Consider the following 18,621-nt stretch of genomic DNA (forward strand, 5'->3'; position numbering starts at 1 on the left):
TCTGTGTGGAGAAATGAACTAGGAAGATCTGGTGGTCCTCAGTTTAATGACAGCTATTTGGAGAAACCACATTGGCAGCAAATATTAAAATTGATTAACTTAGCTCTTTTTTTGTAAATATACAGCAGATTATTGAGTTGTGATATTACATAAGGGTTAGGATCATAAAATCAGACTACCCCAAGATGCTTGATTGCCAGATACTGAGGATTAGTTTGCATCTTTGATTTTTTTATTCCTCCTAACACACATGTCCTGCTGCAAAATTATTCTATCCTGTTTCCACCATTTGGCTTTAATATGATTATCCTGACAATTATTGATAACAAAAGCAATTACAGTCCTTTAAAAAAAAAAAAAAAAAAAAAAAAACAGTAAGAACACATATGGACAAAGACACACAATGTCCTTTGACATTTAATTGTTTTTATCATACAGGCTGTACAATCTCATTTGGACAATGATGACAATTTGTCAAAATTACAAGTGCATTTGCTTTATCAGTCATCCCTTTTATCAGTCATTCTTCTGTCCAATAAGCCTGAATACACCTGAGTGTACAGTAAGTGTCACATAACCTGACAATCAGCTCACAAGCTCATAGTATTACTTTATAATTGTGCTGACGGCATCAACAACACATCCGTATGGCAGAATGCAGATACATATTTAATTCTGATTTCTTTCTGCAATCCAACAGCAAAATCAGAATTTCAGTAGGATCCGGGCTTTGTACAATAGTTAATCGGATCAGAAATAGAATTAGAAATGTGCACTGAGAGACCATGGATTCATGATGTTTTTCACGCTTCCTGGCTATAACCTCTACACTGAACTTCTGCTTTGTGTGCCTGTTGTGCAGCTGCTTAGACAGAGCAGGGCATTTCCACTAACATATGGAATAAATCACTTATAATCCATATGGGCCCATTCCAACCAGTTTTGCAGCTGCCAAATCACAGATGAATTTAGAGTTTGCTCCTAAAAAGTAGGACTTTACATTGCTGCAACAGTCAGTGAAGGTTAGTGTTTTATTTATAGCCACCGTCCTATTCTGCAGCCTCTATGCCTGTTGGGAGAGGAGCCTCTTTACACCACAGACGTGGTGCTCTCAGGGTTGACCCGAACCGGCCTGGTGCTCTTCCTCAGGTCCTGCAGCTGTTTGGCCGGCTTGCCCACGCCCTCCTCGAACCTCCGCTCCACCACAGGCAGCACGGTGTCGTGAAGGAAGGTGGCGTTCTGCAGGATGAAGGCCTTCTTGTCCGCTTCCTGCTCGCAGCGTAAGCTGTAGTCCACGTGCTGCACGGCCACCAGGATGATCTCTCGCAGGCTCTCCAGCAGCACCATGTGCAGCTCGGGGAAGTAGAGCTTCAGGCCTTCCTCCAGGAAGCTCATCATCTGCTTGGTGAAGGCCACCACCGTGTAGCTCAGGTTCACCCAGCAGTCGTCGCCCGTGTACTGCTCAAAGCTGCCCATGCCGCAGCTGCGCATCTCCTCCTGCAGAGCAAAAGAAGATAAAGCATGTAAACGTCTGCATTAAAGCTGGGGTGACCTTCAAACACATGGAGACAGGCACGTTCTCAAAGCACAGTTTACTAAAAGCCTCATCTCATAAACTCTGAGGGCTACTGCTGATGTAACTATTCATGATACAAGGTTCACCATTCAATATTCTGTTGATATTCTGAACAAAATTTGAATTGAGAAAAAAACGATCGAAAAGATTTATTTTTTCCCGAGGCATAATCAATGCAGAACAAAATGTTTCTTCATGTCTTGATAACATTTTAAACCAATGTATCTTTAGACCCCCGCTGTGGAGAACTGAACACTTGAACAGAAGTCTAAACTTGCAAACAACTTGTTGAACTTGATCCGACTGGAGACATCAGCCGTCTGCTGGCAGCAAAAGATGCCTGCAGTGGTGTTGTGCTAGAAGTTTCTTGCTTGCTGGTATTTTATTCAGCTGACCTTGTCACCCCGCCCACTTGTGTATGAATTGTTTCTCCTCATTAATAGACTTTCTGTTTCCATTATCCAGTTTGTATTTTCAAAACATAACTACGCTGAAAGGTGCTGTTAAGATGTGATCATTACTCATCGTTGGCCTACTAAAGATTGTTTACGAATTTACCTACTCAGTTCTCAGTTCTGTTACAAGTGAAAGCCAAAAAAAAAAAAAAAAAAAAATGGCAGAAGAATTAAGCATATAAACAAGTAAGAGTGCATAAATGTTCTTTGCTGAAGCAAGCAAACTGCTAAAACTGAGAACTGATGTGTATGCAGCCTGTGATTCTCAGTCATGACTTAACGGTTATAGGCATCATAAGAGAGTGTGTTTAAAGTTTTGCATGTGTGGTCTGATAATCATGCTGCACATTACAGACTAACACATTCGTCACATTCCTATATTTTCCTCTGGTAAGTAATCCTATAATTCTAAAAGCATTAAACATCATGAGATCACTCTCAATGATCATTCAATCTCCTGTACGTTTGAAGATACATAAATTAATCATAATTAGACAAGACTCTCAACCCACTGGCAAAGACCAAAGTAAGGAACTCTAAAAAAAAGGATAGAGGAAAAATATAATTGATAGTGTGCAGTAACAACTCAGGAGCAAGGAGCCGTTTAAAGCCAACCCACTAGTGGAATAACAAAACATTAATTTGAATATTAGTTTTGCAGTCAAGAACGAAAAAACGGGACATTGAGCTGAATTCTTGTTTTTGTTTATGCAAACAAAAAACAAAAAAGAAGCTTTTTTTCTCATTTCTGCCACTTTCATTTCCAATCAAAAACATGACAAAAACAGCTTTGTCATAAAAAACGTAAAAAGCTAAAAGCACCTTGAGCTTGGCGAGCGCCTCGGGGGTCATGAGGTTCATCCTCCTCCACATCTCTTCGGAGTTGCGGTGCTTGGTGGCTTCGATGATGATGTCCTTGTAGCTCTGCAGGGCGGCCTTGATGTCTCTGACCAGGAGGGACTGCAGGGTGAAGGTCAGGTCCAGGCCGATCTCGCTCAGCTGCTTGCAGTGCTCCTTGGCCACTTTGACGCACTCTGCTGCGGTGGACAGGCTCTCCTTGCTGTCAAACACCTGGTGGAGAACAAAACCTCGCTGTGGTCAGACAGTCGGAACACAGCCTGGCTCCAGACCTGGAAATCGCATGTTCTTTTTTTTTTTTAAGAAAAAAAAAAAACAAAACATTCTTGCTATTCATACAGGTGTGCTGATGCCCGATTGATATGTGATTTCTTGGTTGAAAAAATAACCCGGCCAATCAGTGTCGGTGTAGAGTGGGACAGAACCAGAGAGATCATAGTGACGCAGTCCCTCCGCCAGAAAATAGTCCCCGGGGAAATGTTCTTTACACAGCCAATTATCAGTTCTGTGGTCTAAGGTGGGACGGTCTGAACATAAAGGGATTTTGATGTTGTGGAATCTTTAGTACCACTGCATGATTTGCCAAGCCATTTGTTTGCAATGTAAAATGTGGCTAAGTTATATTAAACAGGCCAAACATTCAATATCACTGGTATGGAGCTTTAATTCTAATGTGGTAACTGTTTGCTGTGTTATGCTTGATACTACTCCATTTGTTATTCTCTTATTTACATCCTGCTCTTCTTCGCTGCATCCTGTGCATCCATAAGTTATTGAGCATTGGCAGAAAATATTGGCTATTGGAGGACTGAAGGTAAAAATATGATTATCGGCTGTCAAAAACTGTGTGTTCTTAACCTGCACCCACCTGCTTGCTGAAGGCATTTACAAACATCTTCATGGCTGACTTGGACCAGACCACGAAGGCCGAGTAGCAGCCCGTGTTCCCTGCAAAGTCCATCTCAAACTCCTTGGCCGTCTCCAGCAGGCTGGTGAAGAAGATGTTGCAGAGTTTGTGGATGTAGAGCAGCGTGGCCCCCTCGATGCGGAGCTGCCGTATGGCCGTCTGGACGGCGGCGGCTCGGTTCTTCAGGAAAAGCTCGCAAGCCTTGGTGGACTGGCCTGGGAGACCAGCAGAGACAAGAAGACTTCATTATGGGGCTGCATGACATGGTAAGGTCATGATTGTATCGACAGATACTGCGAAGGCAATAATTTTTGTAATTTTAGTGGGAGTAATCACTTTTGCGTCATAATTTTCATATTATCTGTAAACAAATACCAAATTGAAAATGACATGATTTTTGCTGGGTTCTGCACCAGCATCTGTTTTTTTTACATCTCGAAAAAATGATTTGTAGCATAACATTTCCTTTATAATGGCAAAGAATTGCGATTTGGATATTGCACTTATCCATATTGTGATTTGGATGCAATTTTGACACGATTTAAACACTTGACATTTTTTTATGTAGCTCCTATTTCTCTTTGCCATATCCTGTTATTTGATGCTGCATTGCAACAAATCATTTTCCCCTGATGAATCATAAACAATGTAATCCAATGTCATGGGAGTGTTGTCTGCACCAAACCATCACATTCAGTTCCTGAGGAGGGAGCTACAGATATGGGAAACAACAGACTGAAATATGAATCATAGTGTACAAAAGCATAGCATCAAAAAAATCTGCCTTGTTCTTCTAAAATTGACAAGATAATTATTACAGAATTCTGAGAAAAGCTGCAATAAGGAAAAATGAAACAGTGCTGTTTTCTGCTTGAATTAATTCAGAAAAACAGAATTTATTCTCTGAATTCAGAGATAATTAACTCATTAATTCAGAGGAACAGCAGATTTTTTTTTCCTGAAGTGAATGCATTAGCCTTCATAATACAGAATGTTTGAACTCCTAGCATGTTTAAGTGAAGGGTCTGAGGTGGTAATGATGTTGAAGGGTAGAGGACCTAGTCTGATGAGCTGGGACACGGCCCGCCGGGTGGCTCTGGGTCCGCCGCGGAGCGACCGGTCCGGGGACAGCTCAAACACCAGCACCTCCGTCAGCTGGCGCACGCGCTCGTCCACCTTGGACCTGAGCTCTTTGACCTTCGGAGTGACCGGCTGCTCCTTCAGGTACTCGTTGAGCTTGTCCAGCAGGTCCACGGCGCCCTCAAAGTCCCTCTGGGCGATGCAGACGTCCAGATCCTCTGGGAGCTCCTGGATCCACTCCAGACTCAGGTCCACGCTCTCCTCTGCGTCAGCCGGCTCGTCGTCGTCCTCGTCGAAGGGGTTGGTGGACACCTCGGGCCTGGCCGGAGAGTTGGGGGCCTCCTCCTCTTTCTTGTGCCTGTCCTTTGTCACTTTGTTCTTCTTGGTTTCGTCCAAGATCTCCAGCCACTCCTTCTTCACCTTGCTGTTCTCCGCCTGGAAGATGCGGCTGTCCGGGAACATGAGGATCTTGAACATGTCCTTCATGGGCGGGTTGTCCTTCACGTTGACCACGGCGAAGCTCTCCAGATCGTACAAGGCATTGTATTTGTACTTGACTGTGCCCCGGCGGTTGGGCAGCCAAGTGGCGATCAGCAGGCAGTCGTTCATCAGGAAAGCGTGGACCTTCTGGATGGGGGCCATGTTGTCCACATCAAACTCAGCCAGGTCCCCGTTGTAGACCAGGTGCCTGCCCGGGGTGTCCATGATGTTCTTACCTAGGGATGGAGGAAAAATCAATTCACTTGAGCATCACAGTTTATTAATCATTGTTCATTACTTAATCAATTTAAGATATCTGTAGCATCTGAAAGTAAACTATCTAAGGAATTTGTTGGCACCAAGCAAGTCATGTTGGCTTTTGGCAAGGTGACTAAATATCGCTCTAAAGTTAGGCTTAAGTTTGGTGAGGAAAAAACTGGCATGGCTGTTTCAGCAGAGTCCCTTGACCTCTGACCTCCAGATATCTGAATGAAAATGGGTTCTCTGGGCAGCCACGGCTCTCCCCTTTGCAGACATGCCCACCTCATGCTGATCCCATGCAGTTTGGGCCACAAACCCTGTTTAACTGTTAATACTTCTGTTGAAATTGTTCATATTCCTATCTTTTTATAATCCTTGTTTATAGTGTTTATATTGCTTACTGCTATTTATCATGTGTATACTGTATATTTCTTCTAAATTTGCACATTGACCTACCTCAATGCACATTTTATACACCCATGCACACGTTTTTTTCTGTCTTTTTTGTTGCACATTGCTTTTTGCACACTGGGTTGTACTTAGGTTATTCTGTTGTACTCAGATCTTATTCTGTTGTACTTAGATCTTATTCTTTATTTCTACTTTTTTATTTACTTAATCTGTAATCTGTGGATACTGCTGAAAAAATGTGAATTTCCTGCGGGATGAATAAAGTATCTATCTATCTATCTATCTATCTATCTATCTATCTATCTATCTATCTATCTATCCATCCAAATGTGTTCTTCTGGCCAGTTGTAAAATAGTGGGTTTGTGCAGACTGGGGCCTAAACAGTCTTGGAGTCACATCAATTGGCTTTGACTGGAAAGCTGAGACTCTTGTGGATTCAACGAGCCACATTTGATTAACATGTGATGATGTTAGCCTCCATAGCAGCCATTTCACTGTAATCAGACCATTTTCACTGTATAAATGACCCATTAGCACCTTGCAGCTAATCACAGCTTCATGAAACATTACAGCCACAAACTAGAGGATTTAAAAAAAGAAAAAAGATCATAATAAATTGTGGCACTGAATCGCAATCCTTCAGAATCGCGATACATATCAGATCGGTGACAGTATCGCATCGGGACATAAACACATCGTCCCAGCCCTGTGGTCTTACCCCCCTCCACCTTCTCCAGCAGCGAGGTGAGCGTCCTCTGCTTGAGCTCGTCCGTCTCCTTGGGGAAAGCCGCCAGCATCTCCTTGGAGGTCTCGTCCTTGTCGGCGGACAGCAGCGCCTGGGTGATGCTCTCCATGATGCTCTTCTGCTCCGTCAGGATGTGGCTCAGCTGGTACATCTCGCTCTCCAGGTACGAGATCTCCTTGGCCGTCTCGATGAACTGCCTGTAGTTCTTGTAGACATTCTTCTTGAGGTTCTGGGCCGTCTCGTCGGCCAGCGTCTGGATTTTCTGCCGATGCTCCTGCAGGTCCCGGTCGCCGTCGGACTGCTGCGACAGCTGCTTCACGTAGTTCTGCGGGTCGAAGTTGGCCGATTCCAGCTGCTTCCGGAGCCGACTCCCCGTGTCCGTCATCTTCTACCTGGTGTCTTTGACTTTTTTTCAAACAGAATGCTGACAAACTAATGGGAATTAACGAGACAGATGAAAGAAAACAAGTTCATGTCCGCCTGCAAGCCAAACAGGAAGCTGCAAACTGGTTGACACCCTGAAACGTCACGGGATCTAGAAAAAGGATGGCCAACAGAACGCATTATTAGTCGGATGGTGATGATCTTTAATTTCTCATTAAAATGTTAAACATGCGTTTCATTCAGAGTATCTGCAGTTACATTTAAGACAGGAATACAAACGGAATATATAAACAATTGCTGTTTCTATTGCTCTGACACGTAAATAAGGGGAAGTAAAAACTCCGGATATGGTATCAGTTGACCAATTTTTTTTTTTTTTGTAAATCTTTATTTAAATTCATCAACAAAGACAATCGCAATACTGCTTACAAATAGATGAGGCATTAAGACAATAAAACACCGAGTAGTTCCAAAGAGAGGAATACAGCAAAAACAAAAAGTGATCAAATAAATTAACATAAAAAGAAAAAAAGGTTAGTGTGTGACAATAAAATCACTCAAAAACTTCATAAAATATTGCATACATTTGTGAATGTTTTTACATTTTACATTTGTGAATGTGGAATTAGGCAAGAAGTAAAATTATATTAATAAGAAAAATTAGCCAAGTATGTACAATGGACTAAAACAGGCTTTTAATATGAAACATTGCAACTTAACTAAAAAAAAAAAAAAGTTGATATACTGCAATAGTATTTTTATTTATTTATCTATTTATTGGTGTGCTGTATTACTAAAAATGTCCCATTAGCATGTCCTTGCATTTTTTCCTTAACAGTGCAATGTCCCTGTGCATATATGGTGGATATAGGTTTGCTTTTTTAAAACATATGCTCAATTTTCTATTTCTACATTTCTTGCTGTAATATTTTGTAGGATTAATGCACATATTTAAACATAATGCACATTATTTTTGGTTATGATGATGATGATTCTTCTTCTTTTTCTTCTTCTTGTTCTTCTTCTCATTCTCATTATTATTATTGCTGTTGTTGTTGATAAATTGCTAAGGCACGCATTTTTCAATTTTTTGTAATTTAATTCTTCTCTTGAGAATCTGAGCAAAAGCAACTGACCCAGTTTCCCCTGCGAGATCAATAAAATATTTATGGTTCTTGCTCTGATTCCGATTATGTATGCAAAATAGCATTATTTTGAAACTATCACCGGAAGTTGTGCAGCGGTGTTGGCGCCGGACAGCTCGCTCGCTGCCAACCGAAAATAAACACCACAGAGGAAGATAAAGCAGCGCTATACAGAGGGATTTTGTGAATATTTCGCTGGTAGGAAACGACTCGCCAAACCGGAATATTTATCCAGACGGGACACTCTGTGTGGTGCAGCCAGCAGGTAGCAGGATATTAGTGATGTTAGCGAAGACAGACAGATAGTTGACGTAGCATTTAGCTGCCACGACGTTAGCTAACGTTACGTCAGCCCGCTGTGTTATGGACGAGGACCTGCTGCTCGCCATCCGGCTGCAGCAGCAGTTTGATGATGAGTACCAGGCGTCTTTGTTTTCATCGGACACTCCTGATGATGGACAGAGCAGCAAGAGACGGAGGGTGGAGGTAGGAGGAGGTTTCGGCGGCGACGTCGTCCCCTTCTCGCGGCCGGTCCCCCAGCCCGAGAGGCCGCTGTCCGTGGTGGATGAGTCGTGGGAGATGCTGGACCCCAGCCCGGACGTCCGAGCCATGTTCCTGGAGTTCAACGACATGTTCTTCTGGGGGAAACTCAGCGGGGTCGAGGTCAAATGGAGTCCCAGGATGACACTGTTAGTCCCACATCTTTATTAGCACTGGACCAATATGTTTATCTCCCGATTCGATACTACCGCGATGCTTGGTGCTGATTCGATATATATTGCGAGTCTGAAATATTATGCTTCTACAAGTATTGCAATTTCTTATTAGGATTTATTGTGATTTTTGTTTTTTTTTAATTACCCTCTAGTTTGTGGTTGTGAAGTTTCATGAGGCTTTGATTATCCTAAAGGTCACTACAGGTAATTTTATTCAGTCATGTCAGGTTTCAGAAAATGATCTCACTACAGTGAAATGGCTGAGCGGGGCTAACATCACACATGAATCAAATGTGGCTCATTGAATCCACAAGAATCTCAGCTTTCCAGTCAAAGCCAAATGATGCAACTCAAAGACTGTTTAGGCCCCAGTCTGCACAAATACACCATTTGTAGCCCAAACTGCATGGGATTAGCATGAGGTGGGCATGTCTGCAAAGGGGAGCCCCGTGGCTGCCCAGAGAACCCATTTTCATTCAGAGATCTGGAGGTCAGAGGTCAAGGGACAACTTTGAAAATAGCCATTTCCTGCTGAAATTTAGCATGCATTTGGAGCAATGTTTAGCCACCCTCCTGAAAACCTCGTATGACATGTTTGGTACCAACCGTTCTTTAGGTCGTCTATTTTCATATGCTATTAATATATTGATGCTGTTTTGGTCATATTGACAAAAAAAACAAACAAACAAAAAAAAAAACACTGATGTGTACAGGACATTGAAAAACATCATGTTAATTTTATGTTTACCCACAATTTTTTTGGTTGATTTCTTCTAATATTTTATAAATGTCTTCCTAATTTGTGGGGCCTCTGACAAGCATTCAATACTGAACACAAACCAAAACATTCCTCAATGTAAGGGTCCCCACAGGGCAAAATCACTACAAATGTGGGTCTGTGACTTATTGAGAGTCAACTTGGGGGTCCAGAGCATGAAGAAACTTGAAAACATTTGATAAAGACTATGAAAACAGCGTTTGTCCAGTCTCTAATATGTCCTGTTCTCTGTATGTCCTCTCTCATTAGATGTGCTGGTGTGTGTTCTTATGAGGGCCGTGGTGGACTCTGTTCAATCAGACTCAGTGAGCCACTGCTGAAGCTGAGACCCAGGAAAGACCTGGTCCAGGTGAGCTGGATGTGGTTCTTGTGGAACATCGATCACAATTTTTCAGAACTGATCTGACTGCTGAGTAGTTTTTAGGAAGATCAGCCAGTTTGAGTCTTGATCACTGAGCTATAGATCAGTGGTATTGATGCAATTACTGTTCAGTATACAGTTAGTCGTTCATGCCACCTAGTGTTGGTGTGTCACAAAACAATTACATGAGGAAATATAACAGTTGTGTGATTTAACTGACCAAAGTATACACAGATCAGTGTACAACAACCATCAATCAAATACACAAATATGATAGCCAAGTCAATCTTTATTATTATCACCAAGGTAGTTTGTAGCAGGTGATAAAAAAAAAATACATACATACATAGAATCCACAAACATGACACTAACAGAAACATATTCCCATCAAACACTTATCACCTGAGTGAATTAAGCGAGTGAATAACCAAAGGAATAAAGCAGGTTGTTCACCTTAAAATGCCACCCAGAACAGAGAAAATCAAACTCTGCCAGCAGAGGGCGACCAAGACAAACTAAAATGGCAGTAGCTGTTGTGACTACTGTTTTGTTGAAGATGTCAGGCTGTTCCTATTGTCAAGACTCAAGTGGACAAACCAGGCTATACTATACAAACACTGAGTCTTAAAAACCTTTATAAAACAGACATCATAACATATCAGCCTCACAGTGTAGTTTACTGTTGATAACCGCTCCAAGTTACATGTAATTATAAACCAGCTCAGTGTCAGCACCTTTGATAGCTTTTTATATGTAACTATGATATTTTTTAATAATAAATGATCAGAATGACATTGACTACATAGTATAGCCGATAGAGTATTTGCCTGGGAAAAATCGTTCTGCATCAGTAAGAATGCACAGATTGCGATGAATCCTGTCAGTCGCTGATAGCTGATGCCATCGTCCATTGTTATATTGCACCTGATTTTGCCACATACTGTGTAAGTATCGATATCTAATCAGATAATGAAAAAGGAAAAAAAGAAATCCAGGCACTCAAGTGAATTAATAGGTTAAAAGGCCTTTAATTAATATCAATCAATCAAATTGTATTTATATAGCACCTTTCAAACAAATGCATGATATTCAAGGTGCTTTAATAGGGGCTTAATTCAATTAATTAAATTATTAATTAAAGGCCTTTTAACCTATCAATCATCAATTCCATGAGCACCAGCGAAGGGGATTCCAGTAGCGCTCTGATCCTTTTTTCTTTTTTCTTTTTCTTTATCTAATCAGCTAGTTTGCCTCTTCTAAGTATTTAGGAGCTGGACTGACAACAATCCAACATGACAAATAGCACCAGTGCACCTCTTGTAATTATTATTTAACTGCTGTATTATTAATGTGAGGAGAAAGAGGGCCAAACATGAGCTATTGTTTCAAGAAACTTGAAACAGTAGAAGACCGTGGACTTCTAAGCCCTGAATGTGGACTTGTCTATCTGTGTGAATGTGGAGCTGGAGCAAGTGTGCTCAGACAAACTTTCCTGGATAAGCAAAGTAAAAAAAAATTGCATTGATTAAATGGATTACATGTGTTCTGTATGTTGTTGTTAGCATACTGTTAGTTGTAACCTCTTGTTTAAACCCCTCCCACCAGACTCTCCTCCACGAAATGATCCACGCTCTGCTGTTTGTGACCCAGAACAACCGAGACCGAGACGGACATGGCCCTGAGTTCTGTAAACACATGAGCAGGATCAACAAGGCCAGCGGGGCCAACATTACTGTAGGTGTAACTTCTTTTTCAAGTGTCGGGCATTTAGCAGGCAGTCATACAGCGGCTGTAGAAAAGGCTTAGTGTGATTTGGCGTTGTTTCACCTAAGACAGACAGATTAAGGTGGCAGTACAACTCCAACATGAACTGTGTTCTGCAAGGATCTAAAACTTATATGTTAACCTCAAGTCTTTCTCTGTATGCTCCTCCGCCCCTGTCAGGTCTATCACACGTTCCATGATGAGGTTGATCTGTACCGGCAGCACTGGTGGCGATGTGACGGGCCCTGCCAGAACCGCAAACCCTATTTTGGCTATGTGAAGAGGGCTATGAACCGTGCTCCTTCTGCCCTAGACCCCTGGTGGGAGGACCACAAGAGGAGCTGCGGTGGGACGTACACCAAGGTCAAGGAGCCCGAAGGATACGGGAAGAAAGGCAAGATGGGCAGCAGCAAGGATAAGAAGAACCAAGAGAAGAAGGCCTTAGGGAACGGAAAGCCTTCCAGCACAACTACAGGTGATGAGGCTATCCTTCTGGATTCACACACACTGATAGTCATAAAGTTTGGCTGATGTGGTTTTCTGATAGCCTTCTCTCCAGACTCCATGAATCCCAAAGTAAATTCAATCATCATCATCATCATCATCATCATCATCATCTATCAGAGATGATTTACTAAAGTCAATGCTTGACCCACCTATGGGCCAAGACCTTTGGTCAGCGCAGCGATAAAAACCAATCATGGTAGGTTAACTGATTACATCACCAGGTATCACCATAACAACAGTAACTTTTAGACTGGCTAAAGCTGGGTTTCGACCGCAGGAACTTTTCCCAAGGGACTAAGAACCGTTTGAGGAATTGTCTGCATTTCAACTGTGGAGACGGGGGTGTTCCTGGGACATTTTATTTCGAGAAAAAGTCCCTGCTCAGACATATGGACTTTCAACTCTTCCAGAAACGGCATGATTGTATTATTACTATTACAGTTTTTCAAAATGTATTAATGCCATAACATTTCTAGAGAACAGAAGAAATCGCCAAAACTAGCTTGTTGTTGGTAACATCACAACTCTAAGCGGCCGCTGCCGTATTTGTTTAGTTCTCTGAAGTGAAGACATCATTGGTGAATTTGTTGACTGACCAATCAGGCATCTCACACAGATTGCAGTCAAATCTACCCTCGGTAATGAGAGCAGCAGGAATCGCCATGTAATTGTAAAAAACTGGCATAGTGATTCACTAGTGCAGGATCCAGGCTTGCTTAATGGAGGCCCATGCTGATATGTTACAATGCTGCGAAGTGAATGTTGTGCTTTATAAATTGTAACATGTGCCTGTTGTCTTTTAGGTTCGGGGTTACAGGATATCAGGAACATTATCCCATTCAGTGGAAAAGGCTTCCTGCTTGGAGGGAAGTCTCAGTCCTCTATATCTTCCTCCCCTTCAGGAGGGAAAGATGTGGAGGGGCCTGTTGTGAAATCACTCTCGTCTCCCAAGAAACCCATCCTCTCCTCTCCATCCTCAACTAAAAGTCCCCTTTCCCCTGTCCGCTCTGGCCTCAGTAACCAAGCCCAAGGGATCCCCAGCGCTTTGCCCTCCATCAGATCTGAGGTCTCCAGAGGACAGAAGCCACCCATCAAAAGGTCTGTCAGTAATACAAGAGTTTTTGTCAACATCAGCGGCTCGCCAGTAAGAATCCCAAAAGCCCAGGGCAGCACCAGCGGCCAGGGGAGCGTCCAGATGTACCGGGGTGGAGCAGACATGTCAAGGACCAAGCAGAGGTCCGTTCAGGAGCTTTTCAACAGCTTTAAGGCGGCCAACAGCTCATCTACCACCTCAAGCTCCACAGCGGAGACTAAAGGAGAAGTGCCTTCATCCCCGAAGAGTGGCAAAAACACTTTATCTGCCTCTTCGCCCTTTTCCCAACAAGAGAGGAACCATTCTTCCTCTTCTCCCTCCACATTCGGGTCTAGTGCCGGTAGAGCCAACCACTCTAAATACCCATCTGTGGTTCAGACAGGATCCAAGTCCAGCCCTGCTAAGCCCATGCAGTCCAAGTATTTCAGTGACTCTAGCAGTGGGTCAGGAGCTGCAGGTGGGGGTCCGGTGCCGAAGACCAGGCTGTGGGACGGCCACAGCACCTCCGCCCCCATCTTCGACTACTTCCAGAAGACTGTAGGCACTGAGTCAGCAGCAGCCGGGGGGTCAATGAGGATAAAATCACCTGCAGTCCAGCAAAGACCTGTCACCACCACCACCACCGCCTCCTCCTCCGCCTCCTACTCCCTCCCTAGTTCTGTTTCCTCCTCACGTTCCCTGCTGACGGTCAGCTGTCCTGTGTGCCAAAAAGAGGTGCAGGAGGCCAAAATCAATGAGCATCTTGATTCCTGCCTCACCTGATGAGGATAACATCGCAAGGACAGTGTCCAGCGGAGGAAGTTGCAATAAAACTAATCTCTAAAGAGCCCAGAGAATTTCTGGAGAGTTTTCAGTTTTGATTTTCTAATGGTTTTATCAAGCGCTGCTGCCAAATCTTGTAAGTCACTCAGGAAAATATACACCTGCTGAGAGACAGTTTGGATATTTACTAATCACTGTTACCTGTGATTGATTTAATAATAAACAGTTGGTCTAGGCTTTTATCTGTTTTATCACCAGGTTTGGTTTTTCCTGGGGTGGTTGTGTGACTTCCACTGCAATTAAAAGAATACTTCACCCATAATACATAATTTATCACTTTTGTTTCAAGTACTAACAATGCACTGATTTTTTTCCCCCATTGGATCAGAGATGACTGGCATTTTTGGAATCTGACTTTACCATGAGGACTTGAAAGTAAATCATTCCTCATTGGACATTAAAGGCAACACACGGTGATACAAAACTTATGCATTATGGGCGAAGTATCCCTTTAAAGATAATCACCCTTTTACCTGAACTTTTCTGACAGTTTGTGCCTTGGCAAATTAAAAAATGTCAAGGAAGATAATGCACACAAACTGAACTTGTGTTTGCAGGAATCATGTTTTACCAGCCCAGTAACAAAATACCTGTTTTTTTTTTTTTTTTTTTTTGGTTTTTTGTTTTGTTTTTTTCAGTTATTTTCAACCTGGATCCTGTTACTCCCTAATTTTCCATCATACCTGCGGATTCTTCCCAAACTCTTGTCCAAGTGCTTCACCATTGATCTACTCATGACTTATAACCGTTGACAGTATGATGGAAAAAGATGGGAAAACAGAGTCCAGTTTGGAAATAGGTTGTGTTCTGTGCACAGAAATGTTATTTTTATCCATCTTGGGAGTGGATGGATGGCTGCTTCCTGTTGTCTGATATCAGAGTTACTCTACACCACAGCCAATATAGATCTGCTGCCTTCAGATTGACCTCTGCGCTGACTGTTGGTGTCCGATTTCACTGCTGCCAGCGATTTGTTTCCTCCATGCCTTAAAATTCACACTGCTCGCATGGCCAGGGTCAGGCATCACAAGGCTGTCTGAATGGGACTTGGCTCCTCACTGTGATTTTAACGCCTCATGTGAAGGAAACCTGGTTTATGTTGACGTCACCCGTTGGATTTCACTGCTCAGTTTTTTGTTGTTGTCTTTGTTTGGAAATGTTTATATGGCAAAAAGTTAATTTTAATACTAAGACATGAGAGAACTGCGTATCCTCATGTTCTACTTTTATGTGTTGTGTTTATTCAAAAATAAAGTGCATTTGTTTTTATTTGCCTGGATTTTTTTAACAGTGTATTTTGTCCGATTTTCATCTCATACATGTTTTTTGTTTATTTTTGTTATTTTTGCACACCCTCATAAAGCTGTTGTTCATATGCTTTGCAATTCAATTGTGGAAATTACATTCAAATAGCCTTGCATTTGGCTATATTCTTATTTTGAACTTTTACTTTAGATTTTGCTCGATGCTTAATCTTAAGAAATTAAGAAATATTCTTAGCAGGTGGAGAGTTAATTTGTGTAGTTATAGTTGCCTTTTTCCGTGCATGTGTTTTTAGCCTTACTGGCATCTATATCTGGCAATTTAGGCGACCCCATGACCTTTCCTCAGGCGACACCAGCACCTGAATTTCTAAATTAATCTTGCACAGGGCATATCTTCCAATCTAATCAATGGATTGCCATGAAAGTTTGTGACAGCATTCATGTTGGTCAGAGAACAAAACTGGCAATTTAGGTGACTCTGTGGCCTTCCCTCTAGCGCCACCAGGTGGCCTAGTTGGATGTTTGTATTACAATAACACACTTGTTATGTATCAGTTCCTGTGTGTGGAGGTGACCACACCCAACAGTATTTGGCTGTGTAAAGTGAAACTGCAGGACCTTAATTAGCAGGGATGGGACATTTCTCTGTTGCACTCACACTGATTTAGGTTAAGAGGGGTGTATTTTTACATGAAAATCTACATTTTAACTATCTTCTCTGATCACTGCGGGTGGCAGGTGGCCTCTACAGATGAAAGCTCGGTGCACAGAGTCTAGAAAAATAAAGAGGACCACACGTGCCCTAAAACAGGGCCCCAAAATGTCCAGCCCCCAGCAGAGAAGCATTAGAAACGGGGTGTGTTGGATAGAGGAGGGAGGACACGCAGAAAGGGCGTGAGCAAAATTGAGCAGAAAGAGGAGGAGGGTGAGGGCAGAGGTCAGGTGGTGAGACGCCCATACAATAAACCAGCTGCTGATCAGGACCACTCCCTTCTCAATCTGTCGGACGGACTGGAGCGAGGCCAAGGTCAGTGACAAAGCAGGTCAGCATCACCCAGCCCCGCTCCAGTTCCCCTTGCTCAGCCCGCTGCTGCCTGCACACGCCGCTGGAAATAGAAGCACATCAAATCAAAGGGGCCAGACATGCACAACCCATCAGAGTGAGTTTTTTTTTTGGTAACAGAGGTGCTGAGATGTGATGTGGGGCCAGCAGGTGTGTGTGTTGGTAAACGTGAGGTAGACAGTAATGTATGGGCAGCATAAATACCTGGTGCACATTCACACCTTTGGATTCTGCTGCTCAAGCTCAAAATTGCATGAAAGCTACACTGCATTTGCTGCAGAGTCCGTTTTATTGTCATTTCTGACTGTGAGAGACTCAGTGTTGCGACCAGTCAGATTTATGACTTGTGACCTCAGGAGGCAGAGTTTCCGAGGATCACCTAAAGGCAGTGTGCTCACCCCTGTTTCCTGCCTTGGACACAGGGACGAAGCTGCTTCCTCTGTCCTCTTCCTCCCGTGAGGCTACAGAGCCCAGGGACGGGATACATTATAAATTAATAAGCAGTCACCAAAATATCAACTTGATCTTATTATAATCACTTTCTTACTCTGTAATACACATACACATTGACACACCAATATTTCTTTGCAAGGCATTATTTTCCTCTAAAACATTGCTGTCATGTCATATATAATGCACATATTAGAGAAACAAAGTGAGCAAGAAAGGAAAGACTGTAGTGTGTTATAGGTGATAATAAAGTCATACATTCACGAGAAAAAACTATATTCTCTGAGATTAAAGTCGTAAATTTACCGAAACAAAAAAAAAAACTACAAATTTATGAGAAAAAACTCTGAGATTATGAAGTTACAAATTTGCAAGAAAAAAACTCATATTTTCTGATATTAAAGTTGAAAATGTACTCACAAATTTAGGAGAAAAGGAATTTTGTGAGAAAAAAAAACCATGTACACCAAACAAATGTCCTTTGTATGTTTCTTTACTTGTTGAAAATTTACTAAAAAATACTCTTGAGTTAAAGAAAAAAAGCCCTTATCCAGGCGGAGGCATGGTGAGTGACACAGCCTGCAGGCCAGGACAGAGGGGGAAGCGTGACAGAGCAGCTGCCTGTGCCGGCCGCTCCCCTTCCTGACCCACTGCCCCTCTGCATTGTCTCTCTGACAGAGAAACATCCCAGACATCTACCAAGTTCACTGCAGTGTCACTCTGTCACCTCAGCCAGACACCGTGTCCCACAAAACCTGCTGCTGATGGAGCTCCTGCTGAAGCCAGCATGTTTTTAGGATGATGAATTATTAGGGCAAGTGTGACTTTGCCAAACTCAGTCAATGCCCCTGATTTCATTCCCGATGTATGTTGGAGGCTGATGTTTGGAGCTGGACAGGTGTTAGGTTTTCATGTCATTCTTCCTGTTTATTTGTCTGTGTGTTAGCAGGATATCAAAAATTGTGGAGGGGTGCATGGGCCAAGAGAGAGCTGATGAGCTTTTCATGCTGATTGGTCAACAGGACGCGTGGCAGTGGGCCTCACCCATCAAAAAAGTCTCTGTTAAGTCATAAAACAGCCTGCAGCATGTCCTGTCCCAGCATCCTGTGTCCAACAGCGATACACAGAGGCAAGCAGCAAGAGCGCACACACATATGCTGTTTCACTATGATTTTTTTTTTCAAGAGCACATTGTTTTGCTTTTGTTTGTTACATTTTTTGTGTATCTTCTGAGTTCAGAGGTGAACATGCCAGCTGCTTTGTCAGACCTCTTTGTTAGAGTCATGTTTACACAACCAAACACAACTACCAGACTTCAGGCTTCCTCCCTGACATCTGCTCTCTCTCTCTCTCTCTCTCTCTCTGTGTGTGTGTGTGTGTTGAAGACCATGTGTGATGCTCTTGTGTGTTTGTTTCAAGGTTATTGTTGAGTTATTGTTGTGATGGGCTGAAGGCTGGGGGGAGGTGGAGCCCACCATCTGTCACATCACACACACACA

At 42.7% G+C, this 18,621-nt stretch overlaps 2 protein-coding genes across 2 annotated transcripts; one reads left to right on the forward strand and one right to left on the reverse strand.

Annotated features, from left to right (window-relative positions):
* Positions 1 to 385: 385 nt before the first annotated feature.
* On the reverse strand, positions 386 to 7,285 carry exoc8 (exocyst complex component 8). Its single transcript, XM_030047545.1, has 5 exons — positions 6,748 to 7,285; positions 4,855 to 5,592; positions 3,758 to 4,011; positions 2,854 to 3,102; positions 386 to 1,497 (listed from the first exon to the last, which is right to left on the reverse strand). Exons 1-5 carry the CDS (start codon positions 7,157 to 7,159, stop codon positions 1,090 to 1,092), a joined length of 2,061 nt encoding a protein of 686 aa, XP_029903405.1. The 5' UTR covers positions 7,160 to 7,285; the 3' UTR covers positions 386 to 1,089.
* Positions 7,286 to 8,380: 1,095 nt separating this feature from the next.
* On the forward strand, positions 8,381 to 14,952 carry sprtn (SprT-like N-terminal domain). The gene is made up of 5 exons (XM_030047637.1): positions 8,381 to 8,992; positions 10,047 to 10,146; positions 11,764 to 11,892; positions 12,103 to 12,397; positions 13,233 to 14,952. The coding sequence occupies exons 1-5, from the start codon at positions 8,667 to 8,669 to the stop codon at positions 14,282 to 14,284; spliced, it is 1,902 nt and encodes a 633-aa protein (XP_029903497.1). The 5' UTR covers positions 8,381 to 8,666; the 3' UTR covers positions 14,285 to 14,952.
* The last annotated feature ends 3,669 nt before the right edge of the window (positions 14,953 to 18,621 follow it).

Source organism: Myripristis murdjan, chromosome 24, assembly GCF_902150065.1.
Source record: "Myripristis murdjan chromosome 24, fMyrMur1.1, whole genome shotgun sequence".
Lineage (NCBI taxonomy): Eukaryota > Metazoa > Chordata > Actinopteri > Holocentriformes > Holocentridae > Myripristis > Myripristis murdjan.